At 40.4% G+C, this 24,643-nt stretch overlaps 1 protein-coding gene across 4 annotated transcripts in view; it reads right to left on the reverse strand.

Annotated features, from left to right (window-relative positions):
• LOC113635696 (rho-associated protein kinase 2-like) overlaps window positions 1–24,643 on the reverse strand; it is a 39,435-nt gene that overhangs the window by 933 nt on the left and 13,859 nt on the right. The window contains exons 9-34 of one of the 4 annotated variants that reach the window (XR_007143924.1): window positions 23,412–23,571; window positions 22,629–22,719; window positions 21,178–21,266; window positions 21,041–21,089; window positions 19,355–19,490; window positions 19,039–19,130; window positions 18,237–18,483; window positions 16,409–16,515; window positions 15,776–15,935; window positions 14,675–14,835; window positions 14,025–14,209; window positions 13,525–13,594; window positions 12,950–13,053; window positions 12,345–12,531; window positions 11,446–11,539; window positions 11,030–11,124; window positions 9,729–9,917; window positions 9,378–9,549; window positions 8,991–9,191; window positions 8,243–8,310; window positions 8,067–8,155; window positions 7,744–7,822; window positions 6,911–7,172; window positions 3,531–3,789; window positions 916–1,009; window positions 505–611 (exon numbers count right to left, since the gene is read on the reverse strand). Coding sequence is in view for 3 of the 4 variants with exons in the window: in XM_047818606.1 (XP_047674562.1) it covers window positions 524–611; window positions 3,531–3,789; window positions 6,911–7,172; window positions 7,744–7,822; window positions 8,067–8,155; window positions 8,243–8,310; window positions 8,991–9,191; window positions 9,378–9,549; window positions 9,729–9,917; window positions 11,030–11,124; window positions 11,446–11,539; window positions 12,345–12,531; window positions 12,950–13,053; window positions 13,525–13,594; window positions 14,025–14,209; window positions 14,675–14,835; window positions 15,776–15,935; window positions 16,409–16,515; window positions 18,237–18,483; window positions 19,039–19,130; window positions 19,355–19,490; window positions 21,041–21,089; window positions 21,178–21,266; window positions 22,629–22,719; window positions 23,412–23,571 (3,434 nt within the window). In the remaining variant the exon portion in view is untranslated. The remainder of the gene's footprint in view (window positions 1–504; window positions 612–915; window positions 1,010–3,530; window positions 3,790–6,910; window positions 7,173–7,743; window positions 7,823–8,066; window positions 8,156–8,242; window positions 8,311–8,990; window positions 9,192–9,377; window positions 9,550–9,728; window positions 9,918–11,029; window positions 11,125–11,445; window positions 11,540–12,344; window positions 12,532–12,949; window positions 13,054–13,524; window positions 13,595–14,024; window positions 14,210–14,674; window positions 14,836–15,775; window positions 15,936–16,408; window positions 16,516–18,236; window positions 18,484–19,038; window positions 19,131–19,354; window positions 19,491–21,040; window positions 21,090–21,177; window positions 21,267–22,628; window positions 22,720–23,411; window positions 23,572–24,643) is intronic. The other 3 variants (XM_047818606.1, XM_027135277.2, XM_047818607.1) reach the window with 3 other exon arrangements.

A 24,643-nucleotide genomic window follows, 5' to 3' on the forward strand; every position in this document is an offset into this window, starting at 1 on the left:
GTAAAGCTGAACTTTTCATATTTTATGACTTTTCCTAGCTGAAACAATACAGGAAAATATAAACTCTATAATTATTCACACTTTACTTAAATTATTCTTGTTTGTTCAGGAAGAATTATACAGCTTTACAAAGATGATGAGTGACATCCTAATGACTGCCCCTGGAGATCCATTGTGACTTTAAGAGTGAAAAAACCTTTTCACGTTTCTTTCACTCGTCCTTCATTTTTCTCTTTTTTTTTCAAGAAAATGTCGAGTTAATATGGAAATCCTTGTCAGTGCTCCATGCACATTGAAAAAAAAGGAAAATAAATGACATTACATTAAAATGCACAGGTTTATCACTTTAATATGTCCTTGATATGAACCATGCCATTAACTTAGTAGTATTCCAAAATGGACAAGCTTCTGCTGCAGTGCAGATTTAAATGCCTGGATTCATCACAGGAGAAGAAACACACCAAGCTTTAAGCCAAGACATGGTTAAAGAGACACAGTGGTTACCCTTCAGTCTCCCACATCTTCAGAAGTCAAACACATCATCATCATCATCATCATCATCATCATCATGAAGAGACCATCCCCAGGCCTTCAGGTCAAACTCTATCATGCTGGAACAGGAGTAGGAGCACGTGGGTTATGGAAAGGCTCCTTTCTATATCTGGCATTATATAATAACTTTTTTATTGTTTTATTTCCCCACAAGATTTTTTTCCCCAAGTTTACTGACACTAAAGAGGTTGTTATAAACTAAAACGGTTTTTAGTTTAAATAAATCCAGATGTTTTGGGATTAATTCTGGTCAGCACAGTGTTTGCAGGTGATGTTAGTGTTGAAGAAGAACTCAGTTCTTACACTTCAGGCTACACAGACAAGCAAACAGAGAGGTGGCGCTGTAGTACGTGGCATACTTACTGTCCAAACACACATAGACAGCGCCACAGAGCGAAGGTGAAAGGTCAGTGGAGTCAGAGGTCAGTGGAGAATGATTCGGAGCATGGGGCCAGAGCTATAAGAAGGTTTGCAGCACAAAGCAAAGAGTGATTCAAATGACACCGATTCAGAACCATCCAATTACCACCATAAACATTCATTCATTCATTTTCTACCGCTTATCCAAAATTATTTAAAAAAGTTTAGTATCATTTACAGTTCAACAATTGCTACAATTGCTGTGTTAATAGTTTGAATTAATGTTTTTTTTATTTGAATGTAGATGTAAATTACAGTGATTGAATTTCATGGCAAAGCATCTGTACACATCTGGACAAAAAATTGCTTTTAATTTTAAAAGTCATACAGACATCTGTTTTTTATTTATTATTTTTTTCAAATGCTCAATTTAACGTGTAGCATGTCTACAATTTTAGTATATTACTAGCTGTAAATAACACAAACTTTAATAAAAAGAAATTTTAAGCTCCCTTGATTAATATCCTAAAGACCAACAGTCTTGTATGAACTCTATCAACTTAATCTGATGTAATTAGTCTTGGTACTTTCTCTACCTTCAAATTTGTGAAATGACTCAGATTCCCTTCCGTAGATATAGTTACACATGACATTTGCACATTTGGAGCTTAGAGAAAGTATCACTTTACTTTTTAAGGTAAATATTGGATGCTCAGTGTTGGCTTAATAAGGTGAGATGATGTGAATGTGTGAATGTGAAGCATCCAGCCAAGGGTTAATAAGCAGATGGATGAAATTAGGAACTAATATTTGGCCAAGTAGAAAGCAGGCCGCCTCTGAGACATCAAGACATTACTCAAAACACAGATGATACGAATGAAAGATATTCAAGAAATACTGACATGGAGAATGTTCTATAATTCCAGTAAAACATGTATGAAATCAAATTTTTCCCTTTCTTTATTTACTTCTTTCCTCAGACTGGAGACTAGTTTCAGTGATGCAAGTATCACTTGCATAAATGAAGGCAGGTTTCTTTGCAAATTAGATGTCTATGAGGGTAAACACGTGCAAGCCATGTGTATCAGCAATGGAACGAAATATAATGGGTTAATAAAAGCTTTTGTGTCCACGCTGGACAGAGAAGTCCAGCTGATTGCATGCAGACATGATTACCGAAGACCATGAACAATGATCACTATACTGTACTCCTAGGTGTTATCCTGCCCTGTTGTTTGGGGAGAAGTTAAAAACCTCCCCAGTGTATCACGTAGTTTCAACAAAAACCTACAGGATAGTTCGCAAACATGAAATCGGCCATGTGAAGAGAAAAAGGTGAGGGTGGAAGAATACACTAAAACATCACAGCCACACAACATGGACTGAAAGCAGTGACACCATGGCTACTCATAGTTAGTTAGATGTTATCGTTTAATATTTCTGTGAGTAAAACCTGTTCCTTGACAAACCTTTTTGCATTAGAGTAGCTCTGATGCGATGCTTCAAAAGCACAGATAAAATCAAGTTTATTGAGGACCGATAGTAAAACAAGAAATAATACATGTACACAGAAAGAAAGAGTTTTAAATATGTGTAATTGTTGAATGAACGAACCATTTATTGCTGATGAATAGGACATGTTGGGTATTTTAACAGAGTTTGCCAGGCACAAGCATTGGCGTAAATCCTGGGGGGTGTTTGGGCGGCGGATAGGGGGAGAGAAACCATGTCCCCCCCATCCGAGGGTTATCCCCCCCAAAAAAATATTTAAAAAATATCGCACTCTCTATTGTGAAAAATATATGTATACCTGAATAATTGTGTAAGTAGAAAAAAAAACAAATGCAAAAAAATGCATTTAGAAACAGTTGAGTTCCCCCTCCCCTTCCTCACAGTGGTTTGACCCACTGCCTGCTTTTCCCAGTTCATCTCACCTACTCGGCACACACGAACTCCGTTAAGTAGGGAATTTTATTCACTTTAAATAAAGCGATTCTCTTTAATGTAGTTCATGCAGACTCATTCATAAATTAGTTGTGGCAAAAATGCTGATTACCGATGTAATATTCCATGAATCCGCTATAATATAGCGATTAAAATATTACTTATGTAGTTAACGTTAGCTTGTTTACAAAAGCTTATTGCATAGTGCACTGTAACTAACACGCCAAACCGTTTTGTTGTGTTTATACATAGAGCACTGTAAATTCATTATTTAATCATTGATTTTGTTACAAAACATTACTTATTTTATATATATATTTTTCACAATAACAGTCATGTTTATATTTTATTATACGTTGATGGCTTAACTGTAAACAACACAAACAATGCAATAAATAGTTTTGAAGAAAAATCTGCTTTTTCACGGAACCTGAGAAAAACTTAATGACGCATAATGTCTCCATGCTACAATAATAATGATAAAAGCAAAGTTTTTCCACTGTGGGGACATGTCTTTATAAGTACAATTAGACTGTATTATTTGTGTTCCCCTTCAAAAATTGCTCATGAGAAATGTTATATTTATTGTCCCCCCATTGCTAAATGAAAATTACGCCCATGGGCACAAGACAGGTTTAACTCAGTGGGACATCTCATATTGGTGGAAGACTCACCTGGGCTTGCTGGAGGGTGGAGGGCCTTTGCTGTGCACTCTCATGGCTCCTCTGGAGGTGAGTTTGGGCGAGTTTCGTGGAGAGAGACGGGGTGAGGAAAGTGGTGAGGGTAATGTTATTACGGAAGGCTCTTGGGGGGCTGCAACACTCTGAGTAGATGGTTTGCGTGGGATTCTCTTAAGAAGACGATTGATCCATTTCTGCTGCTCAGTTGAAGAGCTAGCCAACAGCAGCAACTCTTTCGCCGTTCCATAGTTCACTGCAAGTGACAAATAAAAAGAGTTAAAAAATTCAAGTGAAAAGGTGACGTGACATATGGCTAAGTATGGTGACCCATACTCAGAATTTGTTCTCTACGTTTAGCCCATCCAAAGTGCACACACAGCAGTGAACACACACACTGTGAACACACACCAGGAGCAGTGGGTAGCCATTTATGCTACGGCACCCGGGGAGCAGTTGGGGGGGTTTGGTGCCTTGCTCAACGGCACTTCAGTCGTGGCCGGCCCGTGACTCGAGCCCACAACCTTAGGGTTGAGAGTCAGACTCTCTAACCATTAGGCCACGACTTCCCCAGTTTTTTGCATATCCAGGCTATTATGAGCCTGGGGTCAGAGCGCAGGGTCAGCCATCGTGCAGCGCCTTTGGAGCCCGTGAGGTTAAGGGCCTTGCTCAAGGACCCAACGTAGATGTCTCAGCAGAAGTGCCTTGTGGGCTTGAACCCCGACCTTCTGATTAGGAAGGACCGCCTGGACCGCTGGACCATCACGTCCTCGGACCGCTGGACAATGCCTGCAAATCCACACGTATCCGATGGTACTGACTGCGCCATCGCTGTTCCTTGTTGACATCCACTCCCTGGGCAATAAAATGGATCGGTTCATACTGAGATTCTCTTGCATTCTGGCCTTCTCTTAAAAACAGCCGGGGAACATAAACATAAAAAAGCTGGTGACAAACTCCTCCTTGGTGAACAGCCACTGTTCTATTTTACGATCAAACTCTTCATAATTATAAGTCAGCAATGTTACCAAAATGTTGTAAAACACACAAAGCCACCCCCCCTGTTCCCACCATTCAATGCTTCAAAAGTTAGCTCCATCCCATAGATCCCTGTTGATATTTTTAACATTCCTTTAAACAAGGAATCCTGACCACTAGACCATATGGAGGCCTCATGAAACCATCATGAGGTACACTTACTGATTAATGCCTGAAATGCTTCAAACCTGGTGATATAACAGCTTTCCCAGCAGACTGGGACCAAGTTTGCAAAAGTCACCTATGCACAGAAGATCCAGGAATACCTGATAAAGTCATGCTCAACCTGGAACCAGCGGTTGATGCCGTATTCATCCTTTATGATGGCTTTGAGCCATCCATCACTCACCACATCAGCTAGGAAGGCTACATTCAGTCGCTGTCTGGTGAAAGCAACAGATGTAATGAGAACTCTGCAGAGGGTCAAACCTTTTACGGCTGTTGGGCCAAACAACATAGCAGACCAGGTACTCAGAGAATGTGCATGCTTGCTCAGACATCCTGATGGATATATTTCACAACTCACTTGCTCAGGCCAAAGTATCTTCATGTTTCAAAGCAACAAAACAGTACGGTCCCTGTTCCAAAGTTCAAAGTCGTGGCACACATTAACATTATGTACTACTCCAGCCAAACTGGATATTCATCACTCTGCATTCAGACCAAACCAATCAACCTCAGATGCCATAGGAGCAGTTATACAGACAGACCTCAATCCTGGAACTGTCGCCAACATTGGAGCCTCTGAAGGTTCTAACTAATGATTGCATGGCTAAACACCCAAACAAACTTGCTAATCCTGCTGTGGTGGTCCTAGTCACCAAACGTGATAAATGAAGGCAGTATCACTAAGCTGAAGGGGATAGTGGTCGACTTCAGGAAATCCCACACTACGTTCTTAATACTCAGTATAAGCAGCAGTTCAAATGATAAGCAGCTTCAAATTTCTAGTGGTACACATTTCACACAACCTTTCTCGGGCCCAGAATATATTCCACATCTTTACAAAGGCCCACCTCTATTCCTTGAAGCTGACAAGCATTGAAATCCTGACATTGCTGCATTGCAGTGTGATGTGTTTACCTGCTCATGAACTGATCACCGTTCAGTCTTTGGGAATGAGGCTCCACAAAAACCATAGGACAACAAAATGCCCACTTCTGTATGGTCTGTAATGCAACTTTCTCATACTGTAGCATCACTCTTTTGATACTGTGTGTTGTTACCTGGATGATCAACAACAATGTTTTTATCTTTTGTTCATGAGTCCCGTGCAGTTAAATTAAAACTACAAAAGTTGCAAACATTCACTGATTCTCAAGAAGGCAGCACTAAACATTAAGACCTGGCGGTGTAAACTTTTGAACTTGAACTTTTGAGGTTGATCGGTGTAAATTTTTATTCCTTTGTCTTCTTTGAAACATGTAAATATCTTATGTAGCTTCTGAAGCCGCCTTCACACTGCACACGACAAACGACGGCCGATAAACCGGAAGTCATTCATTTCCTATGGAGAGTCGCAAAGTCACTGCATGAGGTGCCGAGCATCTGCGGATCCGTAACTTGTGCGACTACACCGCATCCGATATGCCGACCGGATGTGAAGTATTCCAATGTTCCAAAATTCTTAACTTTAGTCATTTTTAAACTTTATCAAAAACAAACTTTTTGTTAAATACATTGTTATTGATAAAGTAATAAATGATTAATATTTCTATTGTATTATTTTTAATGTTGTCTCCATGTTTCCTCGAAAATTATTCGCGGTCTTTCTAGATTTATTGTTGTATTGATTGTTTGTGTTTACTCCTTCATTAATTCATTCATTCATTCACCATGATAAATGGAGGGAGAATACAGGCTCTTGCTTTTGCTCTCCTTTACTGGAAAAACGCAAAAAAATATTGCAAATCAGTGTGGATAAAACACTACCTGACTCGAAGAAAAAGTCTCGGTGAGTATCACCGTTTAGTGCAAGAGTTGCACCTTAATGGAGAAGATTTTCGTGGTTATTTTCGGGTGTCACGAGAATTAGCTTCTCTCCCATGTCTACACGATCATATTGCACATTCGTGCGACTGTCACTAGGGGGCGAAATCCGACAGTCGTTTCCTTTTGTCGTGTGCAGTGTGAAGGTGGCTTGAAGGGAGGATTTTCTGAAGAAGAGTTGACCTGCCCCCCAAACAAATAAGGAGCTCGTGAACAACTCTATAAAACAGTCACAGATCATCCAGGTACCAACACACAGTATCCTCTGTGCACATCTCTGTATGTAGTTTGACTAATTCAAACTTTTATTGGTTTCAAATCACAGCCTAAAACCAATATGGCTTCCTGACCTTTGCAGGGTGCAAGCACTTCCTCCTTGAGGTCTAGGTGGTCTTTGTGGCATCTGACGTGGCAGCGACGACACTCCACAGCTAGAGGGGGCTTAAAGACGTTCCAGAGGGGACGTGCACATGCCTCACAGTTGGAGGGGAAGTGGTAGAGTGTGGGCACAAGCTCATGGCCTTTGTAAGAGATGTAAGCTGTCCTCTCAGTCGCTGAAAGCTCCACGGCTGCTTCCTGATTCTTACTCTCACCCTCATTGGCATACAGGATCTAAACAGAATGGACAAAGACGTTAGAAAGAGAGAAGGAAGTCCATTAGGCAGACGCGCTTATCCTGAACGACTTACATTTGATCTCATTTTATACAACCGAGCAAGTGAGGGTTAAGGGCCTTGCTCAGGGGCCCAGAAGTAACACGTTGGTGGACCTTTGATTTGAAGTGAGGGTTAAGGGCCTTTCTCAGGAACCCAGCAGTAGCAGCCTGTATTAGTAGCATCCCAAAGTGACTTGTGCTTCTTTTAGTGACTCCCATAACCAGGTGTTTTTTTATTTAACTGAGTATGAGCCAATCATGTAGAAGTAATGCAAGATATAAAATCACAAAGACAGGTGAAGAGCTTCAATTAATGTTCAAACACCAAAATGTGGGGGTATTAATGTGATTACAGTGATTTTGTCCATGATTTAAATATTTAAAAAATGGCTGATTTCCTGGTTTCAGTGAGCTGCAGTTTTTACATCCCAGGTGAACACAAAAGGGTGTAACACGAAAGCAACAAATCCAAAAAGAGATGGAATAATAAAACACAAATCTTTACAACATAAAAACGTCAAACAATACCTGGAAAATGCGAGGGATTTCTTTAACATCTGCACGATATACATCTGTTTGGGTCACAGGTCGGACATGGAAGAGTTTGCTGAGAGAAAACAAAAAGACAAAGATTAAACGACGCAATATTTAGTGCAGGGCTCAATTATGGACAGCAGAACCAGTTCGTAGTACGAAAGAACAGCGTTCGTTCATATTGTCGTCTTTATTATTCACGTAGCTCTTTGCGCTAATACAGAAAATAACGATATTGAAATATAAATACTGATCATTGCATCATGGACCTGGTATTTCTTTTCAATTTTATGTGACAGTGATGTGTGTAGACTTACTCGATGTCCAGGATCATGAACGGTTTGGCCAGATCGCGATCTTCCCCTGAGTCATAGAACAGGATCTTCTTGCTGCTCATCACCACAAACTACGAAGCACCGACGATACACATGAATAACACGCACTCAGAGAGGTCAAGAGGATAGAAATACAGGTATAGTTAAAATGATTTTACCTTTTTATCCCATCCAAACCTCTTGGTGTTCTTGCTTGGAAGAGACAACCAGCCCTCCAGACTAGCATCTATGATAGACAGGAGAAATGATGTGTGAATTTATGAATCATAACAAGAAGCAGTGACTGGAGAGGGTTTTAACTGACATTCAATCACAATCTGAGGGAAAAACACATCTTTGAAGGTTTTGTGGAGTCGAATCTCCAACTTATAACGTCTCAAATGTCATGATTGCGGATCCTGATATTAGATGCGAGGGCTAAAGGCTAATATCTTTAATAGCTATTAAACAATGACAAGATTTCTGTGATGATATAATAAGAATAACGCGGTTCAAACTATTAAACATACACACACACACTTGAATGTATTCAGACATTCAATAGGTTGATGCTGCATTTTATCAGGATATCAAACATTATACACAGAAATGTTGTCTCTCTTTTATTCAAGCCAAAAAATACTTAAATGATGGTTCTGTCTTTCTGAGCAAACTTTCATACAACAATCTTGTCCTTATTCTGTATACTTTTTGATTCCTTAATCTGTTGATGCGGTACATATTTATAAGGGGCTAAATATAATAAAAAGTAGATATAGAATTCTGAATTATGGCCAATACTTTAACACAAATAAATCTGTTCTAATGTTAGTGGTTGTTAGTCAAGGTGACCGGACATGCAGTGTGATCTTAAAGGCATTTATTTGGAGTGTGTTTGCACACGTGCACATCTCCATGCAGGATCACCTGCATGTTCAACGTCCGCTGGCCTCTCACAAGCCAAAGCCAGCCGAGGCTGACCCCTCTCTTCCTCATCGTCCTCTTCCTCAGGGTCAGAAAGGAAGAGGGGGTGCATGAGGCTCGGCCGGGTGTCGATACACACCCGCTTGGAGCTTCGCTGGTATGTGAAAGACATGGACTCTGAGGATTGTGTTTGTGTGATGCGCACTGTCACGTAACCACAAGGACAGGAGAAGAGGTAGAGAGGAAACAGGAAACATTATAGTTAGAGTTTCAGTTTTCTTGTGGCAAGGTAGAAGTTATAAGACGGAAAGAGTCCGAGTGAAAGCTAGACGACCTCGGAAGAGAGAGAAAGGGAGGGAATTGTGAATCATGTGTGTGTGTAGTTCGTACCTGGGTAAGGCTCATCAGTGTCTGGCTCGTTGCTCATACTGCTGACGCTAGTTGTGTCTAAAGAATGGATGCTTAGTGAAGTTATCTGACTCCGCAGACGCTCAATATCACTGTCCTTGCTGTGCAAAGCCATCTGCATGTCCAGACGTATCTGCGACTCCTCTGTTATGGTCTACAACAGTAACACACACAAAAAAAACTCCACAAGTAATTAAAACGAATTCAAAATTTTACCAAACACACAGATGCACAGGGCCTTGGTTGGTGATAATGATGGTATTTTATGTTAGTGCAGGTTTGTAACCATATGTATTAAACCATGTATTTGGGTTTATAGATATTTTTACTTACAGCCTGCATCTCAGTGATCTCTTTCTGGTATTTGATGATGGTACTGTTGAGCTTTTCTTTCTCGGATCGCAGTTCCAGCTGTAGCTTCCTGTTTTCCTTCTCCTTCCTCTTCAGAGTGCTGTTATCTACACGGAGAACGCCATGCACTGTATCCTTCCTGTTCATTATCTCAGCTAGCTTGTTAACAGCCTAAACAAGGGAAAGACCCAGTATAGCAGTCAACCTACTAGCATTATACATCACAATTAATGAGCAACACACACGCACTCTTCATCCCAGACACACACTCTTCATCCCAGACACACACTCTTCCTCCCAGACACACACTCTTCACCTCCCGACACACACACTCTTCACCCCCACACACACCCTTCACCCCCTCACACAAATGGTAAAACCATTTCTACATTATTTCTTTATGCATTTTTTCATACAACAAAGGTGTCGAATTAAAGAAAAAAAATATTATATTTCAAAATTCAGCCAAACTCAGATCTGATTTTATTTTCCAGGCAACAGACAATGTGTTCTGATGTGTTTAACTCTTTGAGTGCATTACTTTTCACATACACTGGTCACAGAAGCATATAGAAAGCAGGGCTACTGTTAGGAAGTCAGAATCTAAGTTTAAGTTGTTGTCTGAAGTGAATTTTTTATTTAGTTATAATAGGGCCTTTTTAGACCTGGTCACTTCATGTGTTTTCTCTGATCCAATAGCTATCTGATTTGTTAAAACTGTCCCATTTATGTGTTAGGCCACATAAATGCGTCTCGGCGAATCGGATATCGATCCGATCTTTTTACTCCCGCCCAATATGCAAATATATTTTACCTCATTTCCGGGGTAATTGAAATGGAGCACGCTTTGGTGTGTGCGGTTGCTACAAAAAACAGCATTTACTGTTTGCTGCATTTTCGCTGGCGGCAGCAGTGCATTTTAAGACCCAATGAGACACCTGGGTGAAAGATCGGAGCCAACGCTTGTGGGAAAACATATTTGTTTCTGGCGAGATGCACGACTCGTGAGTCACCTGCGAGTGACATACTTATGTTTGGGAGGAGTATAGTGCTGACGTATGTGGCTTGAACAACCACATGCATTTACACCTGTCCAGTTTCATCTAAAATGCGTCCCAGACCACCTCCTGAAGGGGTTTGAACGATCCGTCTCGAAACCGTTTCGGAGGGCATTTAGACCTGGTCTTTTTAAACCTGGTTTAATCCAAACCTCAGTAAATATGAGTTATTGTTAGTTCAGACAAATCTGCCCTGTGTATGTCAAGGGTATAAATCATACCCACCTGGATCTTAAGTGTTCGCTCAGTCTGAAGTTGCTTCTCAAAGGACAGTTTCATGGTGTCAATCTGCTTCTCTTCCTCTTTGGCTTTTTCCAGCTCTGTTTGCCAAAGAAACATTAACATTAATTATCCTTTAATACACATTCTTACACTTCTATTGTGTGTGGTTTTCTTCCCATTTTACCACAAACTCTGAGGATAAAGTGATTAAACCCTACTTTTCCTCAAGACTTAGCTGGAATCGCTAAAGCGCCGTTTCTTATTTTGTATTATTTTGTCCTTTAGCTTAAAACGTTGGTTCTTAAGGTGGAATTATGCTCCTTAAAGGTATAAAGATACATACAAACCACAGAAGAACATTAAGTATTAAATAAACACAAGTAGAAAAGTAAAAAAAGAAGAAAAACTGCCGCACTCACGCTGTTGAAGGACTTTGAGTTGGTTATTGAGTTCCTCTTTCTCACTGGCCAGGTTGGCTACGTCCACGGTCAGAGTGCGGTTTGACTCCTCGAGCTACACACACACACACACACACACACACACACACACACACACACACACACACACACACACACACACACACACACAACAGTTCCAGATCAGTTCCTTCATTTAATTCAATAAAGTTTTCAACTTTTCTTTTCTCCCCCTTTGTTGCACTAGCATTTAAGTTGTTTGAGTCTGATATAGTGTCAGAAAGTGAAGCATTTGGGAATAATCCAAGTCAGATGAACCATCAGAGTCATTTCATTAATTGCAACAGCAAAGAAAAACTGCAAAACCTCATAAATAGCTGGTATTCTGTGTCTCTATTATTTTCTCTGACGCCGCCGCATCCACCACATTACTGCTAACCGAGAAAACAGATGGTTTATATCACGCTGTTAACAACCCTGAGTTAATTTATTTCTACTTAAACTGCATATAAGTGGTTTGACTTCTAGTTTGCCCCACCCTTAAGGACCTGGGAAAACCTGGGGCTGTTCAGCTGGGAAGTCGGGTATTTCCATTATCAGCATTCAGACCTTCAGCGTTTCAGCAGGAACAACGTGACACTACTTTATGTTCTTGTTCAGCCTCAAAAAAAAAAAAAAATGATTTGCTTGTGAAAACATCTTGACTATATTTACATTTAATGAGCAAATCTTTCTTCACAGGATTATTCCGAAACAAATATGATTGCTAAACTTACATCTTGAGATTTGTTCACACGTTATGCTTCTGATTGTATTGTTTTATTTACAGAACTATTTGAAGCATTTATTGGAATAAATGAACCGATTGATCTGAGACGCCATTATCTCTCTCTTTGTCTCACCGAACTGATAGTGTTATCCTTTTCGCTGAGCTCCTGCTGGTGTCTGGCCATCATGTCTTTGATCTCCAGCTCTTTCATGATCTTCTCTTTCTCCAGGTCCGAGTACTGCTCCTCAGCAATGGAGCGTGCCAGCTGCTCCGAGTCGGCCTTCGTCAGGCTCGCCTCCAGCTGTGTGGCCAGAGAATCTCTGCACCAAAACCAACCGTACGTTTTACCAACTTTCTGATCAAAACCCAGTGGGCTAGATTCATTAACACACTGTTTATTTATATTTTTACACACATTGTGCTGTATATAAAACCAGCACATTATTTTTTCATCGTTTACAGATCCTATATATACTAATCTTCAGACTAGACCAATTCAATGACAAATAAGACTTATCTGAAGATATAGAAGGTATCTGAGGTTAGATGAGCAGATAGATAATGACTGTAGACGATTCTCGAATCTTGTGGTCAGAATTTGTTGCAAATTATTGTACAGATTTACCTACAAACATGATTATGTTCCAGATTCATGGCCAGGTGTATCAGATTTATGGCCCAAATATATGATGTTACGTCTCGAGAAGTACAAAGACAAACAAGTACGTATAAACACACCTCTCCTCCTGAAGGTCCTCAAGTCTCCGCTGAGCGTCCTGGTAGAGTTTAGTCTTTTCATCACGGTCTTCTTTCAGCTCTAGCATCTGAGTCTTGTATAGTTTCTGCAAGTGCAATAGAGACATTATAGACAGCTGTAATGTAACAGTCCAGTTATTTGATATTCTTTTAAGTATGTTATATCTGGATTGCAGGACTCAAGTTAATTGGTTTACCACAGAACACTGGATGTCTCATTGGTTTCATAATAATAATAATAATAATAATAATAATAATAATAATAATAATAATAAAGTATAATAAATATAAGTCTAATAAATATAAATATAAAGAAAGAACTCATTCTGATAAGTCACCATTTCTATACAATTCAATTCCATTTAATTTATTTGTCTCAACTTTGGTATAGAAACAGAATAAAAATGGAAAAGTTTAAATTTAAGTTACCAAGGTTCGATTTAAACAGACTAAACACTCATATGTAAGCACACCCTTCGAATAATAGCAGCACTTTTTCATTCATTTGAAATAAAAGCCTTACAACCTAAAGAGGACACAAAACATGCCAAACATACTGTGAAATACTCTTCTTCCTGCAGCTGCTCCTTTAACTCATTCAGATGAGCGTCAGCTATTTCTCTCTCCCTGATTGGACAAAAAGACAAAAAACTCCTGTTAGCACATTTACCAGTAAGCTACCAGTCTGTGCCTTGCTGAGTAATAACATTTCACATAAAAAAAAACAAATTAGAATTGAGAATATATTATCATTTTATCACTTAAAATAAATCTGCATTCACACTTATATCCATGAAAAGGGATTCTAGCTAAAGATAAGAAGAAGCTCCGAATTTAAATTTTTTATTTTAGTCTTTTGGTGTTATTGGAAATTACTATTATTTACTATTATTATTAAACTATTATTTCACACACACACACACACACACACACACACACACACACACACACACACACACACACACAAACACACAAACATACACATATACACACATACACATATATACACACACGCACACACACACACACACACACACACACACACACACACACACACCTGCGTAGCTCCTGGTTCTGTTTCTCAATACTGAGTTTGAGCTCCAGCAGGTGGTTGAGTTCTTGTTTGAGTTGTTTCTCAGAGGTGCGTAACATACTGACTTCCTGCTTCTGAGCCTTCAGATCAGCTTGGGACAGATTCCGCCGCTGCATTTCCTGCTCCACTCTCACAGTCAGCAAATCCACCTGCATTCACACACACACACACACACACACACACACACACACACACACACACACAATTATTAAGGCTTGACTATTTTTAAGTCTCTAAACAATATTGATTAATAATATTAAGGCTCTAAATCATAATACTATATATATGCTGACAACGATTCCTCTGTCACTTTGCAATAACATTACGTTACCAACCAAGTAAAGCAAACATGTGCTTCCAAAAAGAAAAACACAAAACATTTTTGATGCAAAATGACTGGTGACAAAACTGTGCATTTTTGTTTTAAATTGCACAACATTTATATTTTCATTGTCAAAAAATTTATAAATTTTTAAAACAATTTAGCCTTTGCATTTATCATAAGCAGTCATCACACTGGAAGTATGAAGACACGGGAAATGATCCGATCGTATGATTGAATGTACAGTCGAAATGTACAAGCTGTAGTCAGACAGACAGACAGACAGACAGACCTCCTCCGTAAGCTTGTTCTTGTGTGAGAGCAGCTCGTGGAGCTCATGCTGTGCCTGCTTATAATCACAGTCCAGGGCTGAGTGATGTTTCTCCATCTGCATCACCTTACTCTCCAGCTGCTGTTTAGCCGAGCGCTCGTCCTGTAGCTTACGCTCCATGTCTGACACACAGACACACGTTATTTTACCATTAAAAAGCACCAACGGCCACAGACTTACTGCTCTACTGTAACATTTTTTCGACAATTTCAGTCACATGCCCTCACATCCACGTGATTTCTAATGAGTTCCTTTTTATTCGTCGGTTTTCAGATTCTGTTGAACCTTTCTGAGGTAAAATTCTGTGTGTGAAATCTGACAGTAGCATCTTTATTCCTATGTATTGTATCCTGAAGCCTGTACAGCTGTTACAATGGGTATTGAATTGTTCAGAGAACAGCTGTATATACAGTATTATGTGTGATGATGTCATATCATGACTCTCGTTGGATTCATACATTTTAATGTAAGTTGCCGAAGCCTTGAAACAAAAATAAATAAACAAATATATATACAGTAAATAGGACATTAGTGTCGATGTTAAGACCCTTCAGATTATGAACTATTATTATATTAGCAGCAAAAACTTTATACTAAATGTCCAGAGTTCGGCTTCTATTTCTGCGATATCGTTCTGCCTTCTCGCACGCACAACATTTAAGATTTACCCACATATAACATGGACCTGTGGAGATATTTATGCTTCTTATCTTAGCATTCAAGCTTTCAACTAGCTGACCGAGCTCGATTATTAAGCGTCTTTACAGTTTTTAAGAGTATGATAGCTCAGTATTAAACGTAAGATGTCACGTCAGTGTGATTGCTTGTTGTGTTAAATAAATCTAAGAACTAGATAGTTAATAATGTGGCTAGAAAACTTTATGAGTCAGTGATTTATATAGTGATGATAATGGAGGTGGTGTTTACTTCAGCACGCATGAGTCATTTATGAAAAATTTTAAAAAACTTTAACTCAAGTAGTTTTGTGTTATTAACTTCGTTCACTCCAGTGAATTTTTATAGCAGTGCATTTATTCAAGTCAATGTGTTGTGATTTTTTACCTCTCAGCACTTCAGACTTGGCCTCTTCGATAGACTGGTTGAGTTGGCTGTGGTCAGCAAGTCGGGTTTTGGCGGCATTGTGCTCCTCTACCTCTTGCTCTAATCGCTGCTGAACAGATTTGAGTTTGAAGGTAAGGTCGATCTCTTGCTGACTTCTCACCTGTATACAGAGAACAACACAGTTAACACACACATGCACACACACACACACACACACACACACACACACACACTCTCTCTCTCTCTCACACACACATACACACAAACACACACACACACAAACACACACACACACATACAGAGTACATATACACAGAACAGCATTATCATTACAACACCTTAATGTCGACACACACACACACACACACACACACACACACACACACACACACACACAGAGCAGCCATTACCATTACAACAAATTAATGTAGATACACCCCGACCAACCACCCTCCACACACAGAGTACATATACACAGAACAGCCTTATTATCACTAAAACACCTTGATGTAGACACACACACACACACACACACACACATACACACACAGAGTACATATACATAGAGAAACCTGACTACCTCTACAAGGCTTTACTGTAGACACACATACACAAACACACAAACACACACACCTTCTCCAAATCAGTCAGTTCCTCCTGTAGCTGTCTCTTCTCTCCTTCAGCCTTGGAGAGCAAGTTCTTCGCTTGCTTCAGCTCTTCCTCCAGACCCGAGACACGAACTGAAAGAGCAAAAAAGAGAAACTTAGATACATGAAAAAATTCTCCAGGCTTTGAGACGTAACATCAGCTACCTGCCACAGGACTGGGCACCCAAAATAGCAGTGTTTACTCTCCACACGAGACACTCCACCCAAACACAACAGCACTACACAGTAGGAACAAGGGCCCAGTGTGTGTGTCACAGAAAAAGGGAAAGAGGAGGAACACATTACACACTCATTTCTACACACCAGCCAAAGCACACTGTTACAGTCACGTGGCTTATTCTCATCCAACCTCCTCTACACTTATACTCACATATCCCTTTATTTTATTGTTCAATCTCTTTTAAACCTCATTCACTCCCCCACTCAATACCTCATTCACTCCCTCACGCAATACCTCATTCACCTCCTCACTCAATACCTCATTCACTTCCTCTCTCAATACCTCATTCACTCCCCCACTCAATACCTCATTCACTCCCTCACTCAATACCTCATTCACTTCCTCACTCAATACCTCATTCACTCCCCCACTCAATACCTCATTCACCCCCCACTCAATACCTCATTCACTCCCCCAAACAATACCTCATTCACTCCCTCACTCAAAACCTCATGCACTCCCTCACTCAATACCTCATTCACTCCCCCACTCAATACCTCATTCACTTCCTCACTCAATACCTCATTCACTCCCTCACTCAATACTTCATTCACTCCCCCACTTGATACCTCATTCACTCTCTTACTCAATACCTCATTCACTCCCTCACTCGATACCTCATTCAATCCCCTACTCTATACCTCATTCACCCCCCCACTCAATACCTCATGCACTCCCTCACTTAATACATCATTCACTCCCTCACTCAATACCTCATGCATTCCCTCACTCAATACCTCATTCACTCCCCCACTCAGTACCTCATTAAAAACCCTTACCCCCACTCAATACCTCATTCACTCCCTCACCCCTCACTTAATACTTCATTCACCCCCTCACTCCCAGGCTCAATACCCCATTCACTCTCACACCCTCCACTCAACACCTCATTCACTCAATACCTCATTCACACTTACTTGATCCCTTCCTTACTCATTTCCTCACTCCCCACCCCTAATATATTTATATGCTTTTTACACTTTTGCTTACTTGGAGCTTCTTTCCTATTCTTCCTCATCTATACCCCATTCTCACCTACTTAATTTCTCCTAAATCCTTCCTAAATTCACTTAATCCCTCCATTATTCACCCTTTCCTTACCTCACTAACCCTGCTTCCTACCCTCCCTCACTCAGTCCACTCTCTTCATGGTTCAAGCCTTCCACTCTCTTCCCACTCTTTTTTACACTCAGTCAGTCTGTACTTAATCCCTCATTTCAAACTCAATCCTTAATCCTTCAATTTCTCCTCTTTCACAAAAAAAACCCTTAATCCCTGATTCTGTACATCTTTTAGCTTTTCATCCTCCATATCTACCTCACCTCCACCTCATCCTCAGTACAACTTACTGAAAAACACAGGAACTAGCCTACTCACACTCTTTTTAGCTCACTCCTCCCTACACTCCCTACTATTCCTCCTCGTCCTCCCTTTGTCACAGCCTTAAGTAATTTCCTCCTTTATACACATGCCATTGAGTGAAGAACTCTAAAACTAATTTAATACCAAAATCCCCTGCATGCTTCCTCATCCACTCCCTCACAGTCTCCCTAACGACTTATTCCTCCGTCACCTTGCAGGTCTGTGATGGTCTCGGAGCTGAGACTGTGCTCCCTCTTCTCAGTCTCTAGTGCACTCTGAAGGCTGATGTTGTGCTGCTCCAGGCCGAGGCGGCTGCTCTCCAGCTGTGCCAGTCGCTCCTGCAGCTCCCTGAGTAAAAGCTCCAGCTGCTGCGCTTGTCTCGCTGCCTCGGCCTGAGCTTTTTTCACCCGGCTTGACTCCTCCACCTCGGCCTGCAGCTTTGCGTTCACTTCTTCCAGCTACAAATGAAAAGCGGATGAGAGAAGGAGAGGAGTGGATATCAAACTTAGAGAACAAAATCTAAAATAGTGCTAATCTTCTTTGCTCAAAATGTGAAGGAATAATTGATGCAAGTATATCACTCTTCTACTACAACTTATATTATTGAGGATTACAGCTGTCAAGAATTAGTGGAAAGTGTGGACGCTCTTTCAGTAGACGCTCTTTCTGCTGCAAAAAAAACATCTCCAAACTATGACAAGTAGAATGAGTGCATTAATAAGAACCTGTGATTTTCGAACTTCCGTCAGAGCTGCATTTATAGAAACTGACCAATCAGCATCAAGAATTGAAAAGAGTCGTTAAAATTTTTCGGAAACGCCAATGCTGACAGAATTTCAGATCACATCAGCACTGACCACAGGACCATGAATTAGACTTCTACTGTTCCACTCAACCAAATAAGCAGTGTACCAGTGTTATACCAGTAAGTCACACTTGCATCTACACAAAGCCCTTCGTGTGTTAATAATAGATCATGTATGTTCCTGGAAAATCTTTCAGCACACACTGACCTGTCTCTCTAGATGGATATTTTTCTCATTGGAAATTTGTGAGTTAACGCTCTTCTTCTTCAGTTCAGCCAGCTGCTCCTTCAAGCTGCTCACTGCAAAACACAGAGTATCAGCCGAGTTCATAGTGTGTAAAAACATGAAGTAAATATTGTAGGTTTGACCGCTAGCGAGTGGACGTCAGCTAATGATACTCTCACCGTGATGAGCAACCAAACAGTCAACAGTCAGTAAACGGACGACAGTGCTTAGTATTTAATGCTCATGTGACAGTAATGGGCTTTAAACTATAGTCAGTGTTGCATAAAAACATTCTCACCTTCATTTTCTAAGCTGCGTTTTCGCTCCACTTCCAGTTCAGCCTTCCTCAGGCTCTCTGTGTTCTGGTGCTGCAGCAGGGCTTTCTCTCTCTCCAGTTTCCTCTGAGAATCCTCTGCTCTGTGCCTCGCACTCATCTACACAAAAAAGATTGAATTACTTCCCAACTTTACAAAATACAGAGCAGCTCATTTACAGTAAGGGACAAATGATACAACCAACACTCAGCTGTGTCTTAGACAGGTTGATAAAAACACAGCAGTTGCGAACAAACCAAATCTGCTTTCACTCTGGGTTTCATTTACAGCACTTAGAATGTAGTTATAAACCGAGAGCTCGTGGCATTCCTCAGTAAGCGGCAGACATTCCTCACTCATATGACACTTCCTGGTCATGAGCGAGCACTAAACTCCACGACACAGAACAACACTACACAGATGTTTCCTTGTTTTTTTTTATTTTGCTGTATATTAATTTTTGAGTTATATATGAGCTAAGAAAGGCATAATTATTAATATAGAATGTTAAATACACACTTACTGTGCATCAAAATGAAATTTCGGACCAACTGTGTCATCTAACACTTCTATTTATCATAAAGCCTAACTAGTTCTTACTGCTCATCAGTTTTTACTGCTGTTTACTCACTCACTCATTTTCTACGGCTTATCCGAACTACCTCGGGTCACGGAGAGCCTGTGGCTGTCTCAGGCGTCATCGGGCATCAAGGCAGGATACACCCTGGACAAAGTGCCAACCCATCACCGGGCACACACACACACTCTCATTCACTCACACACACACACACTACGGACAATTTTCCAGAGATGCCAATCAACCTACCATGCATGTCTTTGGACCGGGGGAGGAAACCGGAGTACCCGGAGGAAACCCCTGAGGCACGGGGAGAACATGCAAACTCCACACACACAAGGCAGAGGTGGGAATCGAACCCCCAACCCTGGAGGTGTGAGGCGAACGTGCTAACCAATAAGCCACCGTGCCCCCCCCTACTGCTGTTTTATTACTTTAAATGTTATTGCAGCTCTTTTCGGGGTGTTAAAACTAAACTCCTGTGGATTTCGAATTCTACTAACATATAGAGAAAAACTTCGAGTCCTAACTAGAGTTAAATAATAAGGCACTTGGTAGACACTATCATCTATTGCAACTTACATTTATACAACTGAGGTTTAAGAGCTTTGCTTAGGGGCCCAGGAGAGGAAGCTTGGTGGACCTGGGATTCAAACTCACAACCTTATGATTAGTAGTTCAACACCTTAACCACTGAGCTACTACTTCCTATCAAAAGCCCCGAAAATCCATCACAGCACAAAGCACACATAAGTCCAAGGTAAATCAGCTGGGTGCAGGCAACATGTAGAACAAACAACACCAGTGGGATTTGAATCAGTCTCCTCAACACCCAGTTCAACACCAAATTGAGCTTTTTTTTGAGCAGTGTTGAGCCTTTAAGCAAGACCCTTGACCTAACGTCCAAATACTTCCTCACAGAAATCTTCAACAAGCGCTTGCTCCAGCTGTATGCTAATCGTTTGTTCTGTAAGTTAACTGAAGAAACTGCTCTAGGTTCAGATTTCACACTTACAGACTACACGTTTTAGTAGTAAACGCAGTAGTATGAGTGAGTCGTGATTTGGTTTGCAATTCTTTTGCTGAATTTTACCTCTTCTTCAAGATCCTTGGACAGTTTATCTAGTCGCTCGTTTGCATTTCTGTTGAAAAAAAACAACATATCGGCAGATAATTTTACAGTTTCATTAATAGTATTAACCTGTGTGTGTTTGTGTGTATATACTGTACCTGCATTTGCTTTCCAGATCATCCTTAGCTTGCTTCTCATGCTTGTACTTCTCTTCTATCTTAATCAGTTTCCTCTGCACGTCATCAGTCTAAAAAGAAACAGAAAGATGGTAAACGAAAGTATTTGTCAGGTGGAAGATCCAGACGTAAATGCAGATATGCGTTAGCGTTGACATGACGGTAATATGTCTTGTAAAAACTTTCCCAAATAAGAATCAGAAGCTCATCTATCCATTTTAAATAATCTGGTTAAAAAAAAGAGCAAATTCTACATGTAGATACAATATACAGCCAAAGGTTTGTGGACCATCACGTCTAAATTTGTTTAGAGAGATTTATCCCGTCTTTGCTGTTACTGTATATTAAGATTCACTTTTTTTTATGAAGGTTGAAGGTTCTCCACTAGATTCTGATGTTGGGATGTTAAGAAGACTCCAGTTCCAGTTCATCCTGAAGGTGTTCAGTGGGGTTGAACCAGATTCCGGGCACTCGAGTTCTTCCAATTTCTCCAACCTTCATGTATTCATGGAGCTACGTTGTGCACTGTAACATTGTCATGCTGGAACAGGGTTCGGGCCTCTTACTGTAGTTCCAGTGAAGGGAAATTGTCATGTCGACAAATATGTGGTAGTTTATCTGCACACGTAAAGTTATAAAGTCTTACTAGAAACACCGGCTGCTTATATAAAGTGGATTTAATCTCCAGGGTAAAAAGTTCAAAGGTGTAAAATCCAGGATTTTAGGCAATGCTCCCAGAAAACAGAGCTCTAGTGTTCAAAATTTCCCTGGGCATATTAGCAAAAAAACAAGCTATAACACACATAAACATTTGGTTTCCATTAAAGTCATTACGAATGCATTACTGAAATAAACCCTGCACATGAAATTTCTTTATACAGTCAGATATACAGAAGAATCGCCCTTTATTTCAGCAGCAGAATGTTTATCTCGGTCACTTTTAGTTCACTAGTTAGCTAGTTTACTTTCACCAGGATTTCTGGGTTAAACTGCACAAAATTTATAAACATATGTGTGTGTAAAGAAATCATAGGGAATCATGTGAGCATCTCAGTTATTAAATAAATTCAACAAACACAATTCGGGGTTACTTAAATCTCATGGATGTGACATAAAATACAAAGTAAGAGTCCGGAATTTATGAGGAATTTGCGGAATTAACAGCATAATGTTCACGACTTTTTTCCCAACAGTAAAAGTGTCTAAGACAGAGTTTATATGTGCTTAAACCACTGCCTTTAAACACAAACACCTGAAGCCTTTAAGACCAGAAAAAAATCAGGGATAGAAAATGCAGAATTGTCAAACACTCATGCTATAATTATAAATAAATCTTTAAAATAAATGTAGTCGTTTATTACCCAAACATACAGTATATAAGTACTATACTTTTTATGCACGTACTGTACACGTACATACACAAAGACACACACCTCAGATCTCTCCGAATAGTCGCCTTTTTCTATTAGATCGTCAATACAGACGTCACACTCGTCTCCAACTTTGTCTTTCTTTCTCATCAACCTGAGAGAAATCAGAAAAAAAGTGAGTGGGTTAGGAAAACTGACGGAGAAAGTATAGTGGGAAATGTATACGAATGAATGCAATAGTCTTTTTTTTATTTTATTTTTTTAGCTAACTTCCTTAGAACATAAACAGTCCACTTCCTGTCTCCTGCCTCTATCACTTTTCTAATACAAGCGCTCACTGGTCCTGTTGTGGGTGTAGATATTGGAGCCCTGACAGTGGAAGAAAACTGGAGCATATTAAATGAACGTTTGTATTTTATGTAGTGAATCTATGTCAGGAAGTCAAATGTGAATGTACTTTGATGAAAACTGATGCCACATAAAAAGCAAATATAGCAAAGAAGGGGGAAAAAGTTGCTATAGGACTCTGTTGTTTAATAAATGTCTGTCTAAATAACTACGGCGGCTATGCTGACGAGGACAACATCCATTAGCGAAAGTGTTAGCCAGTTAGGTGAGATTTATTTTATTTATTTAGTTTGTTTATCGTTTATCGTTCACTACATTTTCATTCCGCAATAAACCGCAATAACATTTAGTTTGCTGAAGTATTGTTTTTGCTTTCTTTTTTTTTAGAACGTTGTAAAGTAATATGTCGTATACGTTGACACCTATGAATATATGTATATACAGAGGGAGAGAGAGAGAGAGAGAGAGAGAGAGGGAGAGAGAGAGAGAGAGACTTACTGGTCCTCCCTGTAGTAGGTAAATCCAACAAAAGGTAGCTGGTTGCCTACAAAGGCACGAGGAGGTGGGAAAGTCTCCACGTCCCCTTTATCATCCTCGATATCATCAAAATTTCTTGTGTCAATGTCACTTCTCAACTCAGGCACCACTGGAGCCATGGCTGAGAGAGAGAGAGAGAGAGAGAGAGAGAGAGAGAGAGAGAGAGAGAGAGAGAGAGAGAGAGAGAGAGAGAGAGAGAGAAAATAAGATCAAAATGCAAAGACCTCCTTTTTCCTTGAGGTGTGTGCGTGTGTGTGCATGTGTGTGTGTGTGTGTTTCTGAAAGGATCAGTGTGTATTCCACACAAAGCGGACAGTGTAGTTAGCAGGAAGGAGTGGCGTCCGCTGCGGACCCTTTCTCCCTGTTCACCTCTCTACAGTAGCACACAAGTTGGCTCACACGCTCACACACGATCTCACTCTTTCTCCTACACACACACACACACACACACACACACACACACACACACAATGACCAGCACAGCATGCATTTTACAAGAAAACACACAAGTGCCATAGCTCCAATTCTACTCTTTTTACACAGAATTTTATTATGTATCGGTTTCAAAAAGTTACACAATTTTCCCCTTACTTCAGCCAGTTTTGGTTTGGAGTCGACATTCTTCACTGGAGCTCTGAGACCAATATAATATAAAAGGTACGTTCAAGGTAATGGGAGTCTATTTAACATGACATTCTTCTCCACAATCACACGCACTAATCTTCTTATACTTATTTCAGGTGATGCTGTTACATAACATCTCTGCTGTCACTGTGTGCTGAATGACACCTGGAGGTCCAAAATAGGAGGGAGAGGGAGAGGGAGAGAGAGAGAGAGAGAGAGAGAGAGAGAGAGAGAGAGGTGGAGGAACCGAGAGAGGGTGAAAGTGTAGGGGAGGGAGGGAGGGTTATAAAGAGAGAGAGAGAGAGAGAGAGAGAGAGAGAGAGAGAGAGAGAGAGAAGAGAGAAGAGGTGGAGGAAGAGAGAGAAGAAGCAAGAGAGGGTGAAAGTGTAGGAGAGAAGAGGGGGAAGGTGAGAGGGTTAGATAGAGAGAGAGAGAGAGAGAGAGAGAGAGAGAGAAGGGGTAGGGAGAGAGTGAGAGTGAAGGAGATGGGGATTGAGAATTGAGAGGAGAGGAGAGAACAGGAGACTAGAAAAGAAGAGAGGAGAGAAGAAGAGAGGCGGAGAGAGAGA

Source organism: Tachysurus fulvidraco, chromosome 9 (assembly GCF_022655615.1).
Source record: "Tachysurus fulvidraco isolate hzauxx_2018 chromosome 9, HZAU_PFXX_2.0, whole genome shotgun sequence".
Classification (NCBI taxonomy): Eukaryota; Metazoa; Chordata; class Actinopteri; order Siluriformes; family Bagridae; genus Tachysurus; species Tachysurus fulvidraco.